General features: G+C 35.5%; 1 protein-coding gene across 2 annotated transcripts in view; it reads right to left on the reverse strand.

The window, feature by feature from the left end:
- Positions 1-22,625, reverse strand: part of Ptr (patched domain-containing protein) — a 437,818-nt gene that overhangs the window by 17,171 nt on the left and 398,022 nt on the right. For both annotated transcript variants that reach the window (XM_081740393.1, XM_081740392.1), the window contains one exon: positions 3,043-3,356. In XM_081740393.1, coding sequence (XP_081596519.1) covers positions 3,043-3,356 — 314 coding nt within the window. The remainder of the gene's footprint in view (positions 1-3,042; positions 3,357-22,625) is intronic.

The following is a 22,625-nucleotide window of genomic DNA, read 5'->3' on the forward strand; positions in this document are numbered from 1 at the left end:
TTGTTCGTGGTCGATTTAATCACATTATAATGTATTTTTTTCCTTTGTCTTATTGCTTCTGTCTAGGTAAGTTACGCCTTGCTCAACATATATTTATATTTTCCCTCTGAATGCTGCTTATTGTAGCTTTGAAACTACGTATTACTTAAATAAATAATAATAATAATAATAAAAAGGTATGACCAAAACAAATAGTTATGACAGTGTTACAGTTTCCAATAATGTATCATCTTCATCAGACACATTATGAAAGTACAATATAAGTCTACAGCTTTCAGAAAATAAGAAGAGGTTCTTATATTATTGATTACACAGTCATACAAGAAAATATAAGTTCTGTTCAGCGGGCCCTAAGGTACGGATCCGATGTATTTTAGTAAACAGAATCCAAGTTTCGAAACCTTAGGACAATCGACCGTGAAAATTTTGTTTTATGGGTGAAAAACTTGTGTCCTCTCTATCCAAAATTGCTCAAATTTTACGACCATAAAAAAATGACACTTCCAATAGTCTTGGAGTTTCGAAAGTTGGATTCTGTGTAACACATCGAATCTGCTGCACAGAACTTTTATTTTTATTTATTTTTTTATTTTTTTTTAGTTTAGTTGGTTTGAGTTTAACGTCCCTTTCAGCAGCGAGGCTATATGAGACGGGACCTACTGATTAACGTGGATTCGAACCATAATGAGCTCCTGCCGGAAATCAAACCCGGATCTCCCATGCCAAGATATATATATATATTTTTTTTTGTATGGCTCTGTTATTAGAAGGAACCTGCTCTCATTTTCTGATATATATATAAGCTGTAAACTTATATTGTACTTCATAATGTGTCTGATGAAGACAAACGTACATTACCGTAATTATAACACAGACTAGAATGGTAAGTATTTGATTTGTTAAGGTTTTAGTTTTATTTAAGTTATATTTTCAATTAAATTTGTCTTATTTGCTTTTTTTTTTTTTTTTTTTTTTTTTTTTCATAACTGGCTTTTCTTTTTATCCTTTTCCGTTCTCAGTTTTTGAACTTACCATTGTGACCTAATAAAATTGTTAGATCATTCTCCATAATCGTGTCCTAAAACTGTTGTTGACGTATATGTATAAATCAACTGCCACGTCCAGTAGCGTAACTAAAGTGCATGATCTCCCTTCCTCCCCATGAAAATATTGAAAGCCCTCTTTCTTTCTACGACATGGAGATATGTGATTTATACACCAATAGAAAACATTATTTTCAGTTTGGATATTCCATCTGGTTAATCACTACTTGCTCATATTGTACAAAACTTGCACATTATTATTATTATTATTATTATTATTATTATTGTTATTATTATTATTATTATTATTATTATTATTATTCCCATCTTGATTTTGTTCTCATTGTTACCAAGCAAGAAAGTGAAATTTAATTCCTTCTCGGCTAATTATTGAATATTGTCAAATCCTTTCTGTTTATTATTCTAGTCTCTATACAGAGTGTTCGCGGTAAATTAAATGGTTCTTTAGTCACTAACCTGAAACTATTAGAAAGCTGCAGAACGATATTGAGGAAACAGTGAAATAATATGAAACCTAAAAAGTGAATTTTAACAATGTAACTCATAAAGTTAATCTTCAAAACTTAAATGTACCCTCTTCTCCCGTACCCTCACACTTCCCGCATTGCGGACCCTGGGGTCCGTTAGTTATACCCCTGCGCACGCACTCTTATTTATTTTTTTAAGTTTATCTTCTATTATACTTTCAGTTAGTACTTTTCTCAATAAATTACGAATTTATTTTCCGGAGTTCTTAGCTGACGCTCTTCTTTACTAGTTTTATTCTTTATTATATTTAATTTGGATGGTAAAATACAATTGAAATGGTTGATAACAATTGCCGTGTAAGAACTTGAAAATATCCTATTTTAATTGCTGTAACATTTAGTGTACTTTAAGTGTACTGTTTCGGTGTTCCCTGATATCTTCCTCAGCAGATCGGGAAACTCACTGGCAATCCATCTCACTTCAAGAATTTTGTCTTGTACTATGTTGTTAATATGATAATGTGAGTTTCTTGCACTAGAATACTCTTATTTTGAAATTGGACTTTAACCATGAAATTTCGGCTTTTTAACATCACAAAAACATTTCATCTTAGCTGGGTAACTCTGCAAATGTCAAACAGTTGGTACCGTTCGATGTCAAATGTGCACAAATAACAGATCCAGAATTCTGTGAGATTGATTTCAATAGAAAAAAAATAGAAACGCATGTTAGGCATTATGTACATGTTCACAAATGGGAAAAAAAATCGATAAATTATTTCTTCTGCAAGTTTTAGGTTCCATACACAGTGTGTGGATTGAAGAAAAACCAGAATTATTACATTTTGAAATCAAGTCTGACATTTTCAAACATATTAATACTGGACACTGAAATTCAATGTATTTTTATTATAACCCTTCGTCTCTTGAAATGTGATCAAATAGAGGAAGAAGTGCTCAGTTTATATATATACATTTTCAAAATAATTTATGTTCGGTTGCACAATTAGAGATATACTTATTATTTTCAAATTTATATAGCAAATCTAAAAATGGTAGATACACTACTTGGCTTTTAAAAATATAGAATTACAAATTTTAGTTAGCATTGTATTATAATACTTAGTACTGCGTTAGTATTTTTTTTACCCCACACACACACAAACATATATATATATAACCTTCATTTATACTTTTACTAAAAGTTTCCAGTTTTAGTATTTAGCATTATTTCTTACACAATAGCTGTATATGTATCTCAGAAGTGAATCGCGTCTCCTAAGCTACCTCATTCAATACGCATCTACAAAATATTCGTTCTTGTGATACTGGTAAATAAACTGCCCTATCGAACCGTATTCTTTGTACACTGTTATTCATTTCAGAAAGAAAGCTTTCTTCAGAACAGAAACCAGCTCTCTACCTGTTGTCCCTACCTAAGCCTAGAAGTTCACTAATTTTTATGGTCATTAGACATCCTTTCTCTTTGCTTATCCTGTAATATATATTACCTGTATCCGATAAGGAAATTCCCTAAAGTAAAAATCTTCTCTGTCATAGAATTGCACGGAGTAGGAGTCTTCCCTGGACAGTTTCCTCCTCTCTAAACCTTCCTTCATCGTGGTAATGCCCCAACAGGCGCCAGCGAGATACGCAATGAACACAGTTATCACCACTACCTTCACAGCGGGAATGGCCAGGGCCGGCGCCATCTTGTCTCTGAAGAATACCATCATAGCGTGGTCTTTGTTGTCTTTCGGGTTGTAAGGATCATCCTTCGATATTCCTCCGGTGCAGAACATTCGGTAAAGTAGCGAGCGGTTGGCTACAAAAGTAAAAGAATAGAAACAGTTTAAGTATACATGTCAAGTAATAAATTTAATTTTGAAGGCAAAATTAGAAAGGTAAACAACTGAGCATACACATCAAGTAATAGGTTTAACTTTGAAAGTAAGAATATAATAATGATAATAAAATAATCAAATTTTAGTTGGCTTGGAGTTAAACGCCTCTTTCACCACCAAAACTGTATGAGACGTGGATCTACAGGATCCAAACCTCTAATATAGGATCCAAACCCCTTAAGCTCCCATCAGAAAGGAACTCTTAAGAATATAGATCAAGCAATAAGTTTAACGTATTTATAGACAAAAATGTTGGAATCTTAATAACAAATATCAACTATGAGAGTTAAGTTAGTTTTTCTTACGATGTTATATTACTGATCTGCACATGAATGCCAGAAAGAGAAGACGACTTCCAAGAGACAAAAGCATATTTAAGTGGTAAACTGAAGAACGGATGTTATATGAAAATTAAAAAAAAAAAAAATGAGAATAGCAAATAACTGTTCCCAGGATATCAACCAAATGTGTTCGATTGTGTAACGTTTCGAGAACAGACATTGTTCTCTTGTTCAGGATCTATATGAAAAGACCAGACAAATCGGGATTGGCAGTGTGCGGATAAAAGAAGGGGATGTAATATAATTTATTAAAACCAGTGTACTTTCCAGATGTTAAGGATATTGAGAGAACAAAATAAAAGAAGTCATAGATATACTAGAAGAAGGTAGCAATCTCAAAAGAGGGTCTCGGAAACCACTTTCACCCATTATACTCTAAATTTTTCTACGTATTAAGCTTTTACAACCTACGTACACACACACATACATTTATTAGGATCCCACAGTGGGACTAATAAGGTTGTAGTGTTACTACAACCATCCGTCCGTTACTCCATACGATAACTCTTGAATGAAAAGCGAATTTTTTAAATTATGTTTCTTGCAATAGTCAACCAGATCGATTATCTCGGCCTAGATTGATAATAGAGTCGATCTGTTATCGCATTTATGATTAACTGTGATTTTAACGGAGACTATCCATATCATGTTTAAAATTTACAGCTTCTATGCAACTTGCACAGCAGCAAAGAAATGTTGGTTGCCTATAATAAAAGAAAATGTAGAGAAGTGGTCCATACTTCCCACATGGAATCTCGTGAATCTCTTTACTGATTCTTTAGCAGAGTTTATTTAAAAAATGAAATGAAATCTGTTAGTTTAACGTCCCACGACTATGCCCTTTAGGCTAAAGGAGACGGATAATTAAGGCAAGTAAATGATGATGGAAAAATTGGTGGAATGAGAAAGTAGGGGTACTCACACACGATGTCGTTCGCCATAAACTTACTTGGCTGGTAATCGAACCACGAACGCCACACACCAGAGGTAAGAGATGTATCACTGAGCCAACATTTTTCCTATAGGCTAAAGGAGACGGATGATTAATGAAAAAGGATGATTATAATGAAGTTAGAAGAAAAGAACCCCGAGAATACCTAGGGATATGGGTGTTTATACTATGAACTCAGGGTTTGGAATCGAAGTAGAGACTCCTCGTACTAGAGGTGTGCGATCTACCATTTCTCTCTTTTTTTAAAATTTACTCCAACTGGGACATTTGTTTCAATGGTCTTCTATTTAATTTTTATTACATTTTCTACTTAATCCAGTGGCTTCGTGTAGTGTAGTCGCTAATGCTTCGTCTTTGGTTCGAGCAGTTCAGGGTTAGATTCCTAGTGGCAGCACTCGGTCGAAAAGGTGAAACAGCTTTTTTTTTTTTTTTTTTTTTTTGGCAACCATTCTGAGTGAATTTTCTCCTGGATTTCCTCATTCACACTAGGCAAATACTGAAATGGTGCTTAACATACAGGTACCAGGCCACTTCTCCAATGCTGTCTTCCTCCCTTTCCCCGCAGAGTGTGATAGCCGAGGGACATCATCCCTCATACACGTGACGGGCTAAATGCCCATAGATGCCGAAAGCCCAGAAATCTAATTCCTAATTCTAATCTTCATCTGCTTAATCCACTACGGAAGGGGCACAAGACACACACTTCGCAGATAATTAAGCTACCCATACTCTTCAGTGTGTCTCGAATTCACGATGGACTTTTGTACTTCTTGTTATTTCGTGTTATATTGGTTTTGTTACCCCACTAATTATTTACAATTATTTTAATCATATAGTATCAGCTCTTTTAACCATATCAAATTCAACCGGATTTGATTTTCCTTTACCTTAATACCGTATTTCTTAGAATATAAGGCGCCATCGAATCTAAGGTGCACCTGAAATTTCACCTCATTTAAACATATTTTTAAAAAGTTTCGAATCTAAGGCGCAGAAATAATGTAGAAATACATTCCTATTTCGATAAGCATTTTCTTATCAGTAAAACAAAATGTTCATTGTTCGTGAGCGATTACCATCTTTGTGCAGTCTATCATTGTTGTAATACAACCAATTTTAAGCAAATTAGTTGTAACCACGGTACCAGTATTAAAGACTGCAGTAGATTCTATGTTGTAACCTACGTGCAATGAATAAATATGTAGGCCCTATATTGTAGTATATACATCGAATCCAAGACGCCATCGAATCTAAGTCGCGCCTGAATTTTGGACGTTTAAAAGCTGACAAAAAGGTGCGCCTTATATTCGAAGAAATACGGTATTAACTTTTCCTTTTCCGATTTCGACCAGTTTTATTTGACCAATCATATAGGCCTATACATCCGACACATACATAATCATTTACTTCCTTACAATTTTCAATTTCGTGTTCTTTCTTTCCCCTTATTTCTAATCAATAAAGTAAAATGCATGACCTTGACCCGGGCCATAACAGGATTAAGCTAGCTCCACTAGAGAAGTGAAGTGAAAACCAACATGATAAGACCAGGATTCGAATGTGCAAAAGTGCATACTGAAAGTGACAGTTTTCCCAATGACGTTGCAGCAATCCATTATCTTTAATGCCATTATGATTTTTCCTTTAATTGTGTTTGAGAATTGAATGCAGTGAGGCATGTTCTATGTCTAGTTTTGACAAGTCGTTTATTATATAATTATTTTGGTTTCTTTTTAACAATACTTTGTAAAAAAAAAAAAAAAAAAAAAAAAAAAAGATTACATAATGATATTAGCTTCCAGAAGGAAAGAAAATTGTCTTTTATAACTAAATTTCGAAACTTTCTTTTATAACTAAAACAATAACAATAATTATACAATATCAAAATTTGAACATATTTATAAAAACTAGCAGACACAGCATTCCTATCATATTCTGACTATATTGTTTAGATGCATGTTTTAAATTAATTGCATGCTAAAACAAAAGAATTTTTATAGCTTGTCATTAGTACCAGTTTATCAACTCTATGACAATCATAGAGTTTAGCACAGAATAATTACAGGAAAGAAAGGAAACATATATTATGCACAGGTATATTTAGACAAATACGTTACAACAACCTCATATGAACTCTAAGACTTAGGTTTCTTTCTTTTTCGTAGCAGAAACTGAGAAAAAATGGATTGCGCATGCAGGTTATATAATTTGCAAGTATATTTTTTATGTTTCTTTCCTCGTGATAGGTAACGTAGAAACATGTGTATTTACTTGTACGCATGAACTCAATTTACTAAACATTATATGATATTTTTTGTTTGCTTGTTCTGACGCATATATTGCAGAAGGTAGTGAAAGCTGGGAACCAAATTAGTATATGTTTTACTGTCTCCTTTACCTCCCATCGCAACATCATGCGTTATATAACAAAAAAGAATGGCTTGTTAATCTCAGATTTCGGCCATTGACCCTTCATTTAAAAGGAGGGCCACCTATGACATACTTTCAGTTTAGTGATTCCACACGTGTGTTACATCGTGTGTACTCACGTTGCGGCAACGTGTCCTTTGCATTTTATAAGTCCAGTGTCGAAACGTGGACTCCTAATCACGTTTATAGTCATCATTTGCACCAAAATATATACCGACTGTTGGCTAGATTATTTCAGAAATCAACTGTTGCATAGCGTGTGATTACCCCATAGCCTCGAGTTCGAGGTAGCGGCACAGATCACCTAGAGTAAAGAACGGATTGGAACAGTGGTCTACAAGCTTCAGCTATTTTTGTAGAATTAGCTGGTGCAAATTGAGGTGGTACTAATAGAAGAGTAACTGCAGAATAACGGACACTAAAGTCAGCCATTTTCGAAAGCTATGGACTGACTGCAAAACTTATGCGTTAAACTTAAAAAAAAAAAAAAAAAAAAAAAAAAAAGAATCATGTTACAGGGTGTCACACAAAAAACTGTCCCTTCGATCATATCTATATAAATAAAAATTAGGATAACAACGTTTGATGGTTAACTCGTCCTAAATCGCCAGACCAACGTTGATTATTTTTGGTATATGAGTGGATCCTGGTCTAACATAGATTTTTTTCGACATGGAGAGTGAGAGGAGGCAAGGAACGCTGTGACCAATGGGACCGAAATTTTCTCTAGCCTCTCCTCCCAGTTTCTTGACATATTTTTGAAAGTTTATAGTAAGCGTTACTCTTTATTCTTCATTGGAAGATTTTTATCAAAATTGGGTACACCTTCAGTTCCAGTTTCTCTGTTACAACGTGTAAAACAATACTTAAGGTTGGCTTTAAAGGGACAAGTTTTGCCGATAGGTGTCACAACAGTCTTCGTACCTGTCTCATGTATTTTTTACCTTTCACGAAAATTCACGATTTCTCTTACAAATTTCAACCTACACACTTCAAATTTTTAGAGAAGGAACTTCATAACCAATCGAAGGCAACAATCTGTACCGACTTTTTTATTTAGAATTTTCTTCATTGTTGAAACGGTTCCATCGTTAAAGGTTACGAAGACTGTAGTTGCATCTATCGGAAAACTTGTCCCTTTAAACCAACATTAAGGTCCGCAACGTTAACGACCAACTTTGCCATAAGATCCATCCGGAGAGACTTAAGTTGAAAATTGTAAATTCATGATATACAGTATTTTTTCTAATCTGGATTCTGGCACCCCCCCCCCCCAGTTTTTACCTTCTAGATCACCCACTAGATATAACACGTAAAAATAATCGAAAACAACTGGTGTTAGTTTGGAATCCATAGTTTTCGGGATCGCTGAAATGAATAGTGACACTTTCAATCCCAACCTTACGTCCCATCTCTTTTCACCTCCATGCCGATGAAAGCTGAGCTTTGACTTAAGTGGCATCGGGAGCGTAACAAACTTTCATTTCTAAGAATTAAGTTTATTAGTAGAGGTCTGCAAGGATAGAAAATATCGCATCTGCAGATAATGAGGTAGCAAATATATACAACTTACATATTCTATAATAGTCATGATTTCGAAAATATTTTTAAGCACATTTTAAATAGCTATTGAAAAGAGCAACAAAAGGACAACTCTAGCCTGTCATTTCTTCTCCTTTTGCTGTCACTGAGTCACAAGCTTCAAACATATTTGTTTTGATTTCAGTTATTTTTCAACCGGTTTTAAAAGTTTTAATTCAAAACAAACTTTTCTTAGAGCTCTTTCTATCATCATCACAAATTTCATAGCGTTTATAAGGTAGAGAAAAGATTTAGGAAACCATATCCGCAACTCTATCCACTATCTGCACAGAAAAGAAATACATATAACCAGATATCCATTTTGATGTGGATATTCGCGGATATATCCGAGGATATCCACATCCGCGCAGACCTCTATTAGTGTATTCACCTTTACTTCAGGTTTTGAAAAAGTACGATCTTTTTCTTTTTTGTGTTCAGACCAGGGCAAACTTACCCTCTTTACAAGGAAGTTTTGCCTTATAGCAAACCTTTAAACACGCATACGTTACCAGTGACACTGCCAGGGAAATATAAAGAAGTCAAGCCCTTCCAAAGTAAGGAACTAATATTATTGAGTTCACATTAAATTAAATTCTGAGAAAGGTAAATGAATTTCTCTTGTCATTCTTGTCTATACCTAGGTTCTGCCTATGCTACTGCGTACTGTAATCTTGTATAATAATTCAACGTCATTGTGTGCTCGAGTAAACTTAGGAATTAGATTTCTGGGTTTTTGTCATCTATGGCCATGTTAGCTCTACACATACGAGGGATGACGTCCCTCGGTCATCACACTATTCAAGGAAAGGGAAGGAAGAAAGCGGCCTGGGACTTAGCTGTTAGGAACCATCCCGGCATTTGCCTGGCGTGAATGAGGGAAATCTCACTCAGGATGGCTGGTCTGAAAAACTCTAACACATTTTCGACCGAGTGTCCCCACCGGAAATCGAACCCGGAACTAATTGTGTACTCGAAATACAATATTAAAATAATACAAGATACGACCATGTCAGATGGGTCATTAAAAATGGAACTTAATCAACCGCGTATATCAGAGAGTAAAATCAAGCGATATTTAATTGGAGTTTTGTTGATAGTTTGATTGATTGATTAGGGGAGAATTGGGGACGTCAGCAATGTGGCCATTTGTCCCCGTTGTGATAAAAACTTCTTACCGAATGTGAGTATAAAAGACAGACTGACGATTTTTTTAAAAAATGAAAACTAAACTATATTTTCAGAGCAAATAAAAATCACCACAAGATGAGCAAAATGAGAAGAGTAAAAGTAGTTCAAGATAAAAAATAAAAGTGAGAAAGAAGGGTTTGAAAAATGAAATGAAATCTTTCAGTTTAACGCCCTATGATTATGCCGTTAAGGATCAGGAAGACGGGTGATTAAGGCAAGTGAATGATCATGGAAGAATTGGTGGCATTAAAATGTGGGAGGAAACGGAAGTACCCAAAAACACCAGGGACACGATATTATCCATCACAAATTTACTTGGCCGGGGATCGAAGTACATATCCCTCGACACACGGGTTCAGATAATTAATACTGGATTATGATTAGGAATTATATTTCTGGGCTTTCGGCATCTATGACTATGTTAGGATGTCACATATGAGAGATAACGCCCCTCAGGCGAGTATACTCTCAGGGGAATTGGGGAAAAAGAAGGGAGTGGGGAAACGACTTGGATATAAAGCATATAACAATAATAACAAAGAGAAACGCCAATAAGACAAAAAATAAAAATAAAACAGCAACACAAAACATAAAGGAATAAAGAAAAAAGCTTAGAGAACGTTAGTGAGGCCAATAGCACGAAGAAAAATTGGAGTTTTTGTGACTTTTATAAAAAATCTTTCTACAGCACCGAGGTTATGAAGAACAGGATCTACTATTAACGTGAGCACCAAATCACGACGACTTAAATCTGCTGCAGTAGGTGGGCGCGTAGGCCGTATCCAAGATCAATCCTTGCAGTATACGCCCTTCCTCACTATCTCGTTGTTGGTTTGATTTTAGCGTCCCTTTCATAGCACCGAGGCTAAACGAGACGTGGAAGTACAGCTTAATGTGGAATCCGAATTACATGAACTGCCACCGAGAATCGAATCGGGGTCTCCTGCGCCAAAGACGTGCACGCTAATCATATAGCCATAAGAACGCTCCATATTATCTCACATCTCCGAAGAATTCAGAGACACTATCACATCACCGGACCAGTGGTAGTTAATTGGAGTTACGTGATATTTATTTGAAAGTAGTAAGCACTTTATAACATTTTTTTACGTATTAACTTGTTATATAACGAAACATTTAGCCAAGTTATTTATTATTATTATTATTACCATTATTATTATTACGTGAAATTGTCTTTTCCCGTTGTTAAAAAGTACCAGTAACACCTCGTGTGTAGTCAACCAGCACTGAAAATGCGTTCTGTTGGTTGTCTACCTACGTAGGATAAGAACCAAGAAGAAGGGTATCCGTTAGCTAGCGCCATCTACAAAGAGATGTAATTTCACATTGTATCCAAATCTCTACGGTGTTTCTGCTGTTTAATTCTGCATTATACATTCTGCATTATTTTTCTCCCTATAATATCCCACACAACAAAGTATGAACAGGATTGCAGGATTTAATTTTCGGGTAAAGGTTATATGTGTCATAACTACATAGTAACCAATAAATTAAAGAACAAAAAAATTAATATGATATTGGTGCTCATTCTAGCCTTGGAACTACGTTTAACTTGAATGAAAATAAGGTCTGACCAAAGCAAACATTGACCAATAGTAATCTGTGTTGCAATTTGAGCAATATAGCACTGCCTTAATTAGGTACACAGGGGCGGATCCGAGGGGGGGGCGATCAGGGCAATCGCCCCCCCAGAAGAGGGAACTTTCTTATTTTATATATATAAATAAAGACCATTCCAAAGTTTGGAGCCCTTAAAAGTAGCAGTATGACAACCCACCGCCCCCCCCCCCCAGAAGTCGGTCCTGGATCCGCCCCTGGGTACATTACTTAATATATTTGAACAAGGCAATGATATACTACCAAAACTATAATACAGATTAGTAAGAATAAACGTTTGCTTTGGTCAATTTTATTTTTATTAATCGTACAATACTTTACTACGACATACTTCTGTATTTGTTCATGACTATCCATTTCTATATAACAGTATACTAGCAGAATATTCGTTCTTCGCACGGGGAGAATACGTTTCATTTTGGACATAAAGGGCACCAAAACTGTCATCAATCAACTTAGGGACCCGAAAAACTGTGAATTCGAAACTAGTATCTGTTATTTTCAATTATTTTTACGTCACCATCCCTCTTTAGGAGTATTAATGGGGGATGAATTTAGATTTAAACGGCATCAGAAGTGTCGCTGTTCATCTCAGTGTCCCCGAAAACTATGGATTTGACTAATATCTGTCATTTTCGATCTTTTTTTTTTTTTTTTAATATTTCCCACTCCCCGAAGTTGCACCTTCAAACTCAAATAATAAAAAGCATCCTAGGCCCGAACCTCATCTATGTTGAAAATTTGACCGAGATCGGTCGGGATGGTTCAAGCGGTATCAACTCACATAGTGACTATCAATTTTATAATATAGATACGGTAATCTACTAGGCCATACTTCTCTTTGTTCATGACTATTCATTTTATCTTCAGTAATATTGCAATTTTGGATGAAGGTGCCAGGTGCCACCCTACAATGCATGATGAGGCTAAGGATTTTTTTTAAAAATACTACAGTCAATTTAGCTGGCTGCACAATTTTAAGCAAAGGTTGAGTTAGGAATATATGCCATACTTTGAAAACACTGTCACTATTTGTTACAGACACTTTTCTGTGAAGTAACAAAAAGTTGGACCGCCAGAATTAAAACTGATCTTCCAGTTTTGAAGCGAAGATGTTAGATATTCACATAAGCTTGCCTGGTAAAATTGGGCTTTATATAGTGTTATAGAATATTATTTCTTTCTTTAGATAAAAGGAAGTCAAGTTACACGGACGGAGATCAAGTAGTTCCTTTGTTTCATAGCACTTTATATTGAAACAACGGAAGGGCAGAAAAAGATCCCGTGTTTTTCTCAAGTGATTTAATTTCCGAAAATTAGGCTGAAGTTTTTCATTTCGAAAGCACATTACATTTGATTTTCATATACTATAAAAGGAACTGCACATGATCTTCCGTCGTCAAAATTATAATACATTTCGCACTATTGAGAACCGAATATTCAACGGGAAGTTTATCTCAACTACATGTGAGATCAAAACATAACTCTTCTATAATGAACAGTTCTCTTGCACAGATTGCTCACTTCGGTAATAAACAATTATCATAGATGCATCGCATTTTGCGACGTAATTCAATGTTTTTTTTTTTTTTTTTTTGTAACAAACTGTGATGCGAAACCGTTGAAATAACGCTGATACGTATACCAATATGTAAACATAAGAAATAATTCGAAAAAAATACTATTCAATATCACTGCAATCTAGAAACTCAATTCTATAATATGTTTTATAAATAGGGTACATAACCTTATATTCTTACAACATCAATAATAAACTAATTAATAACAGTTTATCAACAGTTAATTACCTATGTATCTACTCGAGTATATTTTACAGTTTATGGCAAGTGAAGCATTACCAAATTAGCATTTCCTCACTGACTAAATGACTCTCAAAATAGAATGGACTAGTTCTTACTTCAGATGTAAGTACTGTTCGTAAAATTACTCGTCTTGAAAGTCTCTTACGTAAGTACGAATTTACGTACGTTAAATTTACGGAACTTGAGGTCTGTCCGTATATGGACATTCATACATTACAGTTGTATCTCAAATTATGCTGTAAGTAAATTACCTAGATAAAGTAAATAAAGATTTTACAAGAAAGAGGAGAAAAGGGAATTTCACAAAGATCTTTTAAAGAAATTTCACCAACTCCAAGATTCGCCGGCTTTTAATGTTAGTATTCATTTCATCCGTAAAAGCGTAACAAAAAAAGAAGGCGTTGCTATACTTTTGCATGCTGGACACTTTTCCTCTCCTTAATAATATTAGCAAAGCATCCTTGCACTATATATTTATCGTTTAGAAAAAGACGGTAAAAAGAGTACAGAGGAAAAGTAAGTAGTGCATATGCAGTAATGGTAGTCATAAGTAAACACTTGACCAAACGAGAAAAAAAAAAAGCGTTCAAGTTAGCAGCCGATGGCTTTCTCTTTCCCCATTGGCCAATGAACGCTGACCAGTAGTAGCAGTAGTAGTACTAGTAGAAGAAGAAGCCTATAAACTGCGGTTGTTTATACAAACGTGAATGAACATTAAAAGTTGTTATTGAGGGCAAATGAATGCCTTGAGCTGCAACAGTATGTATCCACGCGAACATAGTTAATACGGTTCCACAGAAGACAAAATTACATTTTTACTTTGCACGAATTTGCTTTAATTAGTTTTAAAAATAAACTTTTTCTTGTTCGAGAAAGGATAATTCTTAAGTCCAAAGCTAAGTTGCACAAAGACAGAGATGGAAAGACAAAGGTACTTCCCTATTCGGAATCAGAATAGGCCAACATAGTCTTTAGGCGGTGTGAAGGTAAGCCTCCACGCTTCCATGGCCTCGGCACTTAAAGGTGGTGATGTAATGTATATCTCGCTTCAGCCACCTTTATCCGTAGGTTTTCCTAATTTGATACACCCTCCTCACTGACTATGAATTCCTCGGCCGTATTTGGTCAATTTCGTCTCAACCGAGAATTAAACCCGGACCGTGTAGTTGGAAGGTAGACCAATTACCGACTACACCACCATTATTCCAGAGATTCTTGAAAATACGAGGGCTACTTTCTTTCAACCTCCGCTAATCCACCGGAGGAGAACCATGTAAGGTGATGGAACGGGGATAAGATAAGACTGTTCATTCGACGTCACCTAAGCTCTGTTTATAAATCGTTATGGAGTAGTGGGGCCGCGGTGGCTCAGTGGTAGAGCGTTCATCTCTGGAGCTCGCACTAAGTAAGCTTTGTGGTGGGCAAACACCGTGTGCGTGGGTTTTTTCGGGGTTCTCAAGTTTCCTCCAACTGTTTTCATTCCACCATTTCATTCATGTTTCATCATCACCGTCTCCTTTAGCCTAACCGGCATAACCATGAAACGTAAAACTTACATATTTCATTTCATTTTTTCATTTTTCGTAATGCAATAACGAGCTTTAAAACATATTGAATGTAATCGAGACGCCAAGTGTAATTCTACTTCTTCAGATGCTTATCTTGAAATTTCAGGGAACTCAGCACACACATAAATGGCAATCTATGTTCATTTATGCGTTCAGCAAGGCTATGTTTTGTTACAGATTTTCACCTTAGTCCGTGCGCCGTGCGAATTGGTAAATCCCTTAAATTCTCTGCAGCAATCGTACAGTTTTCTTTATACGAAAGAAGTCCTATTGGATCACTGAGTGAATAACTGACTGACTGACTGATCAATCCCCAGGACAAACCACTTAAGCTAGAAACTTGAAGTTGAACAGATGGTAGCATTTGTGACTACGGTACCACCAAGGGAGAATTTTTAGAAATTCGACGAAGAAAGGGAGAAATAAGGGTGGCATTTATTACATTAAAATGTTCACATCTCCATATTCCTAAGGTTAGACATATCGAAATTTGATGTATGGGCGTCTCATTTAAAATAATAAGAAGTGACGTGTTTCAGAGTTTTCTTTTTTTAATTTTACCTAGAACGGAAGAAAATGCATGGGCAGAAAAAGGGAGTAAGAATTACCATTATTATAATAAGATGTCTATATCTAAATTTCTTAAGATAAGAGTTGAGTTGATTTTGAATTTAATGTCCCTTTCAGCAGCGAGGCTACACAAGACGGGACCTATTGATTAACGTGGAATCCAGTGGCGTAGGGAAGGGGGGCCGGAGGGGCCGGGCCCCCCAAAGAGGTCCGACAATGTACTTTGGTGCTTTGATGTTTGTAATTTTTTATATATTTTTATGTTTATATATTTTTTTGTTTGTAATTTTTCTATATGTACCTATAACAGCACTTGGGCCCCCCCCAAACACACATCCTGGCTACGCTACTGGTGGAATCCGAACTACATGAGTTACCGCCGGAAATCGAATCCGGGTCTCCCACGTCAAAGGCGTGTACTCTAACCGCTTAGCCACAAAGGAGCTCTCTTAAGATAAGAGACACGAAGTTTGGTGTTAAGACTTTTCATTTTAAACAATAAGGTGTGTTTCAGCACTTTTTTGATATTTTACCTAGAAGGGGAGAAAAGAGGGTGAGAAGGTAAAAGGGGTCGGGAGTCCAATTATTATAATAACTGTCCATAACTTGGAATCTTTTAAAGTTTAAGACATGAACTTTGGTATTTGAATTTCCCATTTAAAGTAGTAAGCAGGCGCACAACCGGAAACTTTTGTTGGGAGAAGTCCAAGCTTTGCGGAAGGGGGGAGGGAGTCTAGTACTACAACCCACTACGTCTATGTAGTACTGAACGGGTATTATTCTACATCCGAAAAGACGATAAGTAATTTTAAAATACTTTCTCCTATATTTTCAGCCGCTGCCGACCATTCTGACTGAGGTTTTCCAGGATTTCCCTCAGTCCTACCAGGCGAATGCCGGGATGGTACCTACTAAACAGGTCCTGGCCGAAACCTTCCCAAATCCTTTCCATTGTTATTGGTGTTGAATATCCAGTGTAAAATGGCCTCTGAACTGTATCTGGTGATTGTTAAATAAATAAATAAATATAATAGAACTAAATTGTTTTATATATATAAAAGAGAAAGAGTGTAGGAAAAGTGTAAGATACAAATTTTCATGATACGTCAATCACTTCCCTGTTAAACAAGTATAGTTTTATTGAGAAAATGTACAAATGTATGTTGAGTTAGTATTTTTTTTTGGGGGGGAGGGTATCCGGTCCCCATGGGTGTGACCCTGCTAATAAGACACATGAGTTGATGAGTTGATTTTGAGTTTATCGTCCCGTTCAGCAGCGAGGCTATATGAGACGTGGACCTACTGATTAACATGGAATCCGAACCACATGAGCACCCGCCGGGAATCGAACCCGGGTCTCCCGCGCCAAAGGCGTGTACGCTAACCGCTTAGCCACCGAGGAGCTCTAATAAGACACATGTTTCAGAGTTCCATTAGAAGGAAAGAAAAAGGGTACGGGCTACAATTGTTATAATAAAATGCCCATATCTCAAAATCCCTTAAGGTTAAAGATATGTTGGGAAATACATATTACAAAATAAATTAAATAAAATATTTGAGTTTAATGTCCCACGTTATGCCCTTTCGGCTAAGGGAGACGATGATGAAATCAAGGGAATGATGATGGAAGAATTTGTAGAATGAGATAGTGGAAGGAAACGGGAAAACCCCGATATAAACCATGAGCACGATGTTGCACATCACAAACTTTTACTTAGCTGGACATCGAACCAGGGACCCCACGCACCAAAGGTAAGCGCTCTACCACTGAGCCACCGTACCTCTCTGTTATTACATATTGAAATTGCTCCAAGAATTTTCAATTCAAAGGTCTCTCTCTCTCGTTCGCTCTCTTACTTCTGTTTTACTTCCTATATTTCCTTACAAATTTCACATTTTACGAGTATTTTATTTTGTATCTTTTGTTTTAATATTTTTGCACCGATATTTCCAGATTTAAACCGAAACTATAAAATGTGAAGCTACATGTAACATACCTCTAAATTACTGTCAAGAATGAATTGGGAGAAAAATAAGGGAGAAAAATAAAGCAATATATATATATATATATATATATATATATATATATATATATATATATATATATATATATATATATATATATATATATATATATATGTGTGTGTGTGTGTGTGTGTGTGTGTGTGTGTGTGTGGATTATATGGATTTAGAAAAGCAACCGTAGCTAGTACACGTACATATTTATGTAAGCAAGAATGAAAAATGATTACATCTGTTCAGAGAATTTGTCTTTTTTGAACGTAACAAATTACTTTAGTCATTAAGAACTTATACAGTTAATGAAAAGATAATAATACTTAAGGAAATCTACTTGCGCTATAACCATGAATTTTGATTAAAACTTATTACCTTGGCGTAACAAACTTGCAGTTACATAAGTGAATGGCATCCATTTATATTTTGTGATAATGAGATTGACAGTTATCAAGGATATATTAATCTATTGCGTTCCTTTAGTTGATGATGGATTCTATGCTGGGCTTTTGATTTTTTTCCCTCAACCTATTAAAGCACAGTATTGTCAATACCTTAAAACAAAATTTGCTGTCTCGAAGTCGAGAAAAATATCTTTTTTTGTCTTAAATTTCCCTATATTATAGGAAGCTAACAATTGGGCGTTAAACAAAACGAAGGTCAAGCGATATTTAACAAATATGATAAATCTGATCTTAACTATATATAAAACTACATGAGCTCATAAATTAATGAGCTTCCTGTAGGCTACAATGATTACATTTGGCATGATCGTAGCTTTTCGGAACAAACCCACAGGAAAATTGTCAAAGTCAATATTTTTAATTTTTAGAGGGTCTAAAGAGGGGATGAAGCATGTTATTTAAATGGGCCTTTTTTGGACATAATCTCATGTTTTAGATACTTAGAACTGGGATAAAAACTTGAATTTCGGTATGCTTGTACGTTTTTGTTATCGTTACCTAAGTGAATCATCAAAAATAAGAATTTCTAAACGTAGAGTTGTTTTATGGGGAACTGAAAAATCTTTCCCATGTTATTTATATGGGACGTCTTCTACAACCAAAATGTTTAGGCATTTCCGGCAGGATTAGAATGATGAAATTCGGCATGATTGTAGCCTTCCAGGACTAACCGACAGGAAAATTGCCAAAAGTGAATATTTTTAATTTTTTAGGGATCTAAAGGGGAATGAAAAAATTCCCATGCTATTTAAAAGGGTGTTTTCTTGGGATACAAAATCTTATATTTTAGATAGGTGAAATAGGAAAAGAAACGATAGAATTGTGGGTTCAAGAGGTGCGAGGCCGTAGAGCAAGCGAAGACAGTGTGTGGGGGCGAAGCCCCCGGATGGGCAGATTCAGGAAATATGAAGAGCAAGTTCACGAAATTCACTTTTGATGCAAGGGTCGGTAGATAAAAAATGCGAGCCCGTAGGCCGAGCAAACTCGGGACTCCCAGCTAGCCAAAGGGTAGTAATAATAATATAAAGTAACAGATTTACAAGATATCAGTTTCATTCTTGAGTCCTCACAATTAATCACTACATAGGCCAAAAGACGTAGATAGATGGTAATGAGCTATACTGCAGAGTAAAAGGAAGTTATAAGAGATGGCATAATAGTCATTTTGGGTATATCTGAGAATTATTTCGGACATCTTAATTGGATAATCGTCTCTTTCAGCGTTCTTCATTTGCCATCCCGTTCCCGATTACAAAACAAGTTAGCATTACTCTTTTAAATTTAATTTATTCTACTCTACTGTATAATAGAGAGCTATAAGATGGTTACCACGAAGTCATGATAGCTGTTTGTTTTTACGAAAATGAGAATGAAGCAAGAAATTTTGAAATATGCAAATGGAAGGTTAGCACATATGTAAACGTTACATGTACAGAATTGGATGAATACAAATATTATCCTCATCAGGAAAGTACAACGAATTGTTCGTTTCAAGCATGTTTTAACATTATTACAAAAAACATTACACTTATGCGTAAACTTAGAAGCAATACAGCAGATAGAAGGAACATGACGCCACAATAACAGTAATGTGTACACAATCTTCTCATGTGATGAGGATGGAAAGTACTCGAGCATCGACCATATTAGTCAGACTTATCACCTTGTGATCTCGACTTCATAGCAAAACTAAGGGAGTCATTGCGTGGAACACATTTTCGAACACGTGAAGACATGGCCACTACAATGAGCCCTGAAATAAATAGATTCGCTCATAGTGAGGCCACGGGTATTCGACGCCACATCGTTAGCAATATGGAGCAACCGTCTCCAAATACGATGTTTTCAATCTAAAGTGAAGGATTTTTTTTTTTTAATCGGACGAGCCGTTTGCTCTGTACACTCTTGCCACCACGAGCCTAATGTTAAACGAAAATGCAACGTTGCTATTTATCTGGGCTCATAATGTGAATGAAATTACTGTTTGAAATGGGGCTGGTCATCCACGCATTAACGTAAAAGACAGTAACTTTATTTACTTATGTTGTGGATATAGGTAAATAGCAACAGTTGCAGTTTCATTTAACATTGGGCGTCTTTTACTTTAGATTGAAAATCAATATTTAGAGACGGTTTTCTCTCTTAGATTTTGTTTAACTCGGATAACAGAATTACCCTATGTCAGAGGACTTTTAGGACACCCTATATTATATATATATATATATATATATATATATATATATATATATATATATATATATATATATATATATATATATATATACACACTAGCGTCAATTATCCGCTTCTCTGGGTCAAAATAAGAAAAAAATAGTAATATGTTCCGTTAGTAACTTTTTACTATTACTGAAGCACTCTCTGATATCGGGCATTTTCGATTATTTTTATATCTCTCCCTCTCCCCCTCCCCTAAGCTGCGGGGCTGAATTTGAATTTAAACGACATCGCAGGTGTCACTATTCATCTCAGCAACCACGAAAACTATGGATTCAACACTAATATCGGTAATTTTCGAAGACTTTTATATATCTCCCCCGCCCCTAAGTTGCGCCGTCAAAGTGAAACGATCCCGAACCTCATCTATGTTGAAAATTTGATCGAGATCGGTCGAGTGGTTCAAGAGTTACTAAGTCACAAACATAGTCAGTTATATATATATATATATATATATATATATATATATATATATGTATAGATATATCGTGACTTTTGTGGTAACCCTGTAGCTATACTCAATCAGTACGTAGGTTAGCCTAGTCCGGTAGAAAGAACACTAAAACGGAGGGGTAATTTCATTTTCTTCTTAATTTTAGATTATAAACAAACAAGCAACCTAGTTCGATGCCTCCTTAGCACAAGCCGAACACGATATTACCAAAATATGTACAGCAATTTGTCGACGGATGGTACAGAACTTTCACTACATAATAGGCATAATTTCGGCAACAAAAAACTCTTCATTTTCTTTACAATCGCCCAAGAACACAGACGCAAACACACAATCAGATAAAATAAAGAAATCAAGAGCTTATGTGCTATAATGACTGCATTGGAGATAGCACTAAATCATCGCTTCAGACCATTAAGAAAGAAGCAATGCATGTATGTATGTATACGTATATATAGGATACGCGTATTCATTGCCACTTATTTGTGGTCGTAGCTAAATAAGATTTTAAAAAAAACAAGGAAAAAATAGTAGATAGACAAATAAAATAAGAAAATTAATGGAACGGAAAAGTGAAAGGATTCAAAACCCCAAAGCAAAAAAATAATGAAAAAGGAGGTCAAATGGAAATTCCCTCAATGAGTGTGTGTATTAGAAGTACTACTGTTATTGAGTATGTAAGTACATAGACACTCATGTGGATAGTATATATATATATATATATATATATATATATATATATATATATATATATATATATATATATATATATATATATATATAATAACGGTCATCTACCTTTTATTTTAAATATTTACTTTCTACATATTTGATCAAGTTTCTTATCAATGAACAACAAATGCGAGAGATCTGTAGATATTAGAATTTTTCGGGGTATAAAGGTTGCCCGCTAGATTAAACGACACAGACCTGTAGCGGAGATGAGAATAAAGACGTACTAGTCTCTAAATTTTTCCTGCCTCTGTAAATTGTTGAACAGTTATCCATTTACCCTAAAGTTTGCAGATACAGCTCACAGATGACGAGAAGAACCCTAAAACAGGGGAAGCGGGGAAAGGTCAACGACACGGTCAAGTTCATTTTCGGTTTTTGAGGTGTGGTCTATACTTAGATGTCGTCTGCTACTCCGGGTAGTTATCTGTGTGCTATTCCGTGGTGTCATTTGAAACCCCCGTGCGAAAATCAGACGAGCCCATACCTACATCACACTACTTCTGCTAGGGTTCTTCTCGTCATCTGTGAGCTGTACCTACTACATTTTCTATCCCTTATAGAATGCATGGAGAAATTCATAAACATTCCTAATTATAATACTGGTTTTACATTCTTTTTTATATAAAAATATCCCACTATGAGTTACCGAATGTTAGATAATTTTAACAACTTTTGTAAGGCTACTTCCTTTTCTCCTCCTCATGAGTATCTCGAGGGAGTTCCATTTTTCCACAAATATTTTGCAGGGAGTACCCCCATGATTTTGCACTGCGGCAAAGTTTTTTTTAGTGACCGTTATTTGTCGTACATTTACAAAGTTATCAGAAATTCCATTTCTGGTTTATTTTAATTACTGTATTTAGATCAGTGAGACCGAAATGATAACCGCGAGGAAGGCCGAAGCTGCCCGTCATAACACACCTGAATTGATAGTTGACTTCAAACTGGTAAAATATTTTCGATTACCTTTTAGTTACTAACATTATTCTGCAAGGTAAGGTCATTGGTACCGCACCGATGTTTAGAAAAACGCAATTTTCATAATGTTACTTTCTAATGTTTGTAGTCGAGGCCCTATTAGGCATAGACAAATGAAACAAGATTCACAGATTAGAAGAAAAATTTAGAAAATATATGACTTATGCATATTTAGTGACTAGTCGTCTTAGGAGGGGGAAGGGGCAAGAAAAAT

This window comes from Thermobia domestica, chromosome 15 (assembly GCF_964235325.1).
Source record: "Thermobia domestica chromosome 15, izTheDome1.hap1.1, whole genome shotgun sequence".
Lineage (NCBI taxonomy): Eukaryota > Metazoa > Arthropoda > Insecta > Zygentoma > Lepismatidae > Thermobia > Thermobia domestica.